This window comes from Trachymyrmex cornetzi, unplaced genomic scaffold (assembly GCF_001594075.2).
Source record: "Trachymyrmex cornetzi isolate Tcor2-1 unplaced genomic scaffold, Tcor1.1 scaffold277, whole genome shotgun sequence".
NCBI lineage: Eukaryota > Metazoa > Arthropoda > Insecta > Hymenoptera > Formicidae > Trachymyrmex > Trachymyrmex cornetzi.
Window position 1 is genome coordinate 94,118 of NW_017297449.1, and position 6,604 is coordinate 100,721.

The 6,604-nt window shown below is 29.4% G+C and overlaps 1 protein-coding gene across 1 annotated transcript in view; it reads left to right on the top strand.

Annotated features, from left to right (window-relative positions):
- The window catches only part of LOC108762122 (cyclic AMP response element-binding protein A), an 8,165-nt gene extending 3,165 nt beyond the window's left edge, over positions 1–5,000 (top strand). Inside the window, exons 3-6 of the mRNA XM_018508951.1 lie at positions 458–914; positions 1,280–1,542; positions 1,743–2,283; positions 4,498–5,000. Of these exons, the coding sequence (XP_018364453.1) occupies positions 458–914; positions 1,280–1,542; positions 1,743–2,283; positions 4,498–4,910 (1,674 nt within the window). The 3' untranslated portion in view covers positions 4,911–5,000. The remainder of the gene's footprint in view (positions 1–457; positions 915–1,279; positions 1,543–1,742; positions 2,284–4,497) is intronic.
- The last annotated feature ends 1,604 nt before the right edge of the window (positions 5,001–6,604 follow it).

Below are 6,604 nucleotides of genomic sequence, written 5' to 3' on the forward strand. Positions count from 1 at the left end.
CCGCCCGGCGGCTCGGCCGTGCGGTGGTGGTGGTCGCGCATCGGAATCGGCCCGAAATATGTAATTCCTTGCAGCCACTGCTTTATTACATTGAAATTTGATAAGAAGAGAACCATTTTGCTCCTCTGAAAAATATACATATGATAAGCCTGATATCTTGTGCCCTGCGTTCCTACCAATATTTAAAAAGAATACGAGAATTCTGTAAACGAAATGAAACATGTTGTATTGATTTCGATTACGTAAGCCAAAAAGTTTCTGTTATTTATTTTCCTCCTTTTCTGATTTATCTTAAGCGTATATTAATGATACGTAAAAAGACGCACGCGTGATTTAACGGTTTAATGACTTGTCGAATTTATGCGTAAATGTGCTCTAATATAGTATATATATATAAAATTATCTATTATTGAAAGATTACATATTAGGTACAAACGATGTTTATGTAATATTCCAGACAGAAGAATGCCCCATGAATTCCGATGATGACCTGTTTGCCTCGATCTTGAAGATGGAGGAGGATCCACTTGGTTTCAATTTGATTGGGAAGGATATGGAAACAGTCGCATCCTCCTCGTCGGACAGTGGACTCTCCAGTGCGCTAAGTCTTTCTTATGAACAGCAATTGAGTCCGTATTTGTCGAGAACGGACAATAATGAGGAAGAAGATATCGGTAATTCTGACTTAAAAAGTCCGCAAGAATTTATGGACTTTGAAGCTGCGGTTAGTCCGTCTTTAGGCAGCATAGATAGTTCTGTCAAATCTGTCGTGAGCTCGAATATCGGTTCACCAATTACCGATGTGGCCGAAGAGATGGATTACGAGCCATCTTTAGTTGCTATTGTAACGCCAAACAATACTATGCCAAGTTTGAGCACTACTGTTGCTACCGAACAACCGGTTGTTAATATCGGTAAGATCTTATCGCATTCAAGGAAACGTATAAGTATCTATGACATGTAACAGTATGATATATTAAACGTAAGGATCGGGCAATGTCATTGAATAACATATCATTATTTTGGCTAATCGCTATATAATTTTAGCTTTAATAACATATTCAGATCTCACATAAATTACGAAGTATGTTTAAGACATGTTATCGGTTTGACATAAACCTGCCATTGATTTGAAGTTTCTCAATTTTAAAAAGAATCATTTTTTATAATTCTAAATTTTAAAAGTACTTAATTTTTTTCTTTAATATCTCTACATGAAAGTTTGTTTTGTAATTGTATGAAAAGATAAAATATATATGTTGATTCTTATGTTGTACAGATTCAACAACTAAACAACAAGTTCAACTTACACCACAAGAGAACGCCGTAAATATTCGCAATTTAACGTGTAATGGAAAACGAAATATTCGACAATTGATACGCGTCACTCCAATGGGTTCCGGTAATCCGCGATCTATCCTATTGCCAGTGAGTTTGAAAGACATGAAGGAAGTCCGAACTATTAAAATCATGACAACACAAGCGAAAAACTTGAAAGGCTTCAAGATCAATCAAGCAAACATAATCAATAAACCTATTCAGGTATGTGATATATGCAATGTAATATCTAAAAAAAAACTTTTTAATCAAGGAATCTTGATTTATGTAGGTATCTATTGAATTACGTAATTATAATATATTTATTAAAACACATAATTATATTTATAATATATCGACGTTATATTTGTAATAATGATACATATTAATGTTTTTAAAAATGACCTTTTTTGTGTTATAATTAGATGACTATCAAACAAGAGGATTCTAGCAGTGATAAAGGTTGTAATTCCAGTGATGAAGTAACATCAGAAACTGACTCGACTTATCCACGATTAAAGTTAAATGCAGAAGAAAAGCGATTATTGCAAAAAGAAGGCATTACATTGCCTAGTCATTATCCATTGACAAAGCACGAAGAACGTGAATTAAAGAGAATCAGACGCAAGATTCGTAATAAAATATCTGCGCAGGATTCTCGCAAGAGGAAAAAGGAATACGTGGACGGCTTGGAAGATCGCGTCAAACAGTGTACAGAAGAGAATATAACTTTGCTGAAACGAATAAAAGCTTTACAGTCGCAAAATCAAAGCTTGGCCGGCCAATTAAAGAGACTACAAGCGCTCATACAAAAGGGCAACAAGAGCGCCCAACCGGCAACTTGTCTGATGGTCTTGTTGCTTTCGTTAGCTCTTGTCGCTTTACCGAACTTGCGACCACATTCCAACAATAATAATAACGATTTGACACAAGAACAGGAACAACCAGAGAAAACATCACTCCCAGGTATGTTCTATATATAACGTATCATATTTATATATGAAATTCAATGCAAACTTGAGGAGTATCGACATTCGCAAATATTTTTTGTTAGATGATTTAAAACTTTTTAATGCTTATCTTTGATATTCATTATTTACACAGTTAAAAAACAGATTAAATGTCAATAATGATATCGGAGTTATTGATAAGAATATCTGTAAAATTTTACGTAACATTCAGCATGGAAAATGAAATTAACTGTAATTCAAGATTTTTTTTCAATATTAAACTAAAATATTAGTGAATTTAAAAATATTTAATGCAAATAAAATTGTATAATTTGCATATACATAGACATATCTATAAAGATATAATATATAAAGTGTATATATACATATATATATCAAGAGAAATAGGCTGTAAATGTAAATGCTACGCAATTAATTGAAATGTCAAGGCTTTTATTATAAACAAGCAATGTTAGTTAATTAATAAAATTCACATTATATTCAAATACGTATACCGCTGAAAATCTTAAACGTTTCGACTTACAAAGTCTTCATCAGTGATTAACGAAAAACGTATTTATATAACCCCTAACAATGTCAACTAACGTATTTATAATATATAATAAAAATTATCGCTCTAAGCTAATCCTATATACTTAATTTCTACGTTAAAATGTTACGGATCTATAGAGATGTCCAGTCTGAAGATTGAAGAGTCCATAATTGTAAAAATTGTGTGTAATCAGTTCGTCGGTATTTATCAAGAATCAGCTCAGTCCACAATCCATTATAAAAGACAAACCGATCCAAGATTTCGTCAATATATAACCATCCTATTATATTGATAATTTATATAGAACAGTTATTAAAATTGAAATCAAGAATATGTCACTGATACAATAAAGTACTATTACTTGTTCGACGTTTTAAAATGGACTGAATATATATATATAAAGTTTACTACACATTACTATTATTGTTTGAAAAAAACTTTTACGTGTTTATTTCATTTTATCATAGAATATTTTGTAGCATCGAACTGCATGCGTAGCAAATTCTATTTGACAAATAAATATTCTTGAATTTCATCACAGTTGCACATTGCATCAACGCATGTGATATTTTATTGGCTGATTAAATTTGGCTAGAAACCGTTCAAGTATACGAGTTCTTTAACAGATATGAAAGCGATATTTTATTTTCTATAATTCACAAAAAATTGATTTTAATGATACGCAGTAAAAATTGGCATAAAATAAAGAAATACAATAACCAAAAGAAGAAATTCAGAAAGAAAGCGAAAATTTGATTTAAAAAAGTGCCTATTTCAAACTCCAAAAATTATAATCTTTTGAACGTCTTGTTCAAAATTAATAATAAAAAATCTGTATACACATGTGAGGACAGTGAAAATTGTAACAGGCTTATGGGATCATTAAGAAGTTGTCTTACTACTTTCTAAAGGGGAACAGGGAAACGCTGATCCTTTCACTGATTCATTTATTATTCAGACTTTTTTTCGTATAATTTATGTAGACATCCCTGTTAAAATAAATCGACTTTTAAATGAAGAATAAATATAATGAATAATAACCAAAAACTAAGCATATTCTTTATTTATTATCAATGAAAATTGATTATAAAAAATATTATCAACACTCTTCAATCTGTTTTCGGATACTTTACATAAAAAAAGGAAAGATATGTATATTCGATTTTAAATGTTTATATTAAATATTTAAGTTTTTTGTTTATTTCATAAAAATATTTTATAAATTTTTTGAATTTTTAGTGATAAGTTATACATTCAAAAGTGTTCATATTTTGCATTTTTTATGACATTACTAATCGGCATTTTTCTATACTTTTCACTAAATGTTCAATATATAATATAGATAGTGCTATACAGTTTTTTTATATGGAAATAGCTGCTTTCAGTACAGACCAAGTTTTCCATTTAGGAATCTATATTCAAAATGCTGATATATCTGTGAATAATAGCATGCGAGAGAATATATCTAATAATCTTTCAAAATTATAAAGTTTTGATTTTAACACATTGACATAAAAGCAATTGTTCGTGCTCTTGTACGATATATTGTAGAATAAATTTAAAGTACTTAATGAATACTTTCTTACTGCATGTATATAGTTAATGATGGAATAATAACGTAAGCTGTGTCATAATAATCATAATCGCTACTTTTGTAAACAATCATTTTTATTTTAGGTCGCTCGAGAACTTTATTATATACGAAGCAGCTAATGGATGAAGAATTACAGCAATATGGTGAAGAGTTGTTGCAGGAGGTCGAGGGTCTTCTAGATCACGATTACAGCCCAGTAATACAAATGCCTCTCTATAAACGTCCTCGTATTGACAGCGAAACTACTCCTAAATATGTCTCTTCTATAAATCATGTGGGAGGTACGCTTGGTTTAAAATCAGATCTTGCCATCTCAAAGACGAAGAAACAATATATCGAACCACCATTGGATGATATATGGCCACCGCCAAATCCAGGCGGACAGAAGACAGTAAAAATGGATAAACTCGAAACTATTACTAACGAGCTCAAGATTAATATTTCCGATGCTGAAGGTACTAGAACAGTTCTTATCAAAATGCCTCATGATAAGTAAGACGGAAGATGTTTACTTTTGCAACGATACAATAGTATCTTTTTTGGCTTACGAATTTACAACGATTATAAATATATCTTATTATTAGTGCAGCAAAAAATTAAATTTGTTTTTTCTGAACGTTTTAAAATATTATATTAATAATTAACTTCATTAACACAATTTTATATGAAAAACAATAATTATATTCAAAAAACGTAATAGTCTTGCAACTGTTAAATACAAATTATTACGCATAAACAGTACCTGCCTATGAATATAGCAATCATTTTTCAAAAGACAATTATTCAATTGTGTTTTCTAAATGCAGTCAATATATATTTCTCAGTAGACATCGAATCATCGATATTATCTATTAACATAATGATTTAACAATGTTAACTGTTAAACTGTGAACCGCAGGCGGCCGCAGTCAAAGTCATTTTTGTAAGAACGTTTTCTTGTTCGCTAAATGTGGTTCATATACATATATACATGGGAGATGGTAAGTTGGCAGAGGGAAGTAGGAAGAACGCTCTGTGTGCAAAATTTTTAAAGAATTTTTATGGATTAGACGATATTAAATGTTTACTGATTTAATGTGTGAAAAGCAGTATAAGTACTATTATTCTTAGAATTTTATGATTACAATTATTAGCGATATTTAAAAATAATAAGAAACTTTTTGTAAATAATTAAAACATATATACATTATATATATATATACATACACATAAAATTTATATTATTATTACTTTAATGTTGAATGATAAATAAAAAATATATCTCTACAATTGATAGAGATGAAAAATAAATACAAATAATTTACAATTATTATGACTAGTATGTAAGTGTAAATATATCCACACATGTACGAATAATTTTTGTCATAGAAAATAAACTCATGATATAATCATATGACATGATACATTAATCACACGAGATTTTCACAATAGCTCTAATAATTTCGATCTTTGGTTTTATTTAATTCTTATTCGGTTTTACGTGCATGCTTGATTTAACACTGTTTAATTGAGGCTTTCATATTATATATATATATATATATGCCAGTATTTTTTTAATTAAAAAAAGGATAAGAACTAGTGATTAAATTATCGAAAAATTGTATGCGTGTGTATATCTGCGCATATGGGTATATTGTATATGCATGTGTATGTATGTGTTATAATACCGCTTCTACATGTGATATTCATTCTTTAAAAAATGTTTAGAATAGTATTATATAAGAGAGTCGCATCATTTCATATATGCAATAATGTATAAATTACCATGAAAAATTATAGAAAATGACAAGAAATGAATTATCTCTAATTCCATAATTTTACGAATAGCTGATGACATTGAAGGCGAACATAGCGCATAGACTGTATTGAAGTAAAGTATATCGATGTTTTGTTTCAAATTTTTTGAAATATTTGTTTCCCACAAAATCTGTCGAATAAATTTTTGTTCCATTAGTTATGAGATAGATCAAGAGCTGCTTTTCATATATGCTTAACAGTATATGAAATATCATATATAATATATAATATAGTATACTATATGCACGAAAATGTAAATAAAATATATTATTGATGCATGACAACAATATACTATTAATGCATGCATTTTATAACAACTTGTACTTACATACTTGCTCAGAAATATAGGCAAAAAATTAATTGAATTATTCATATTCACACAAGAAACCTTGA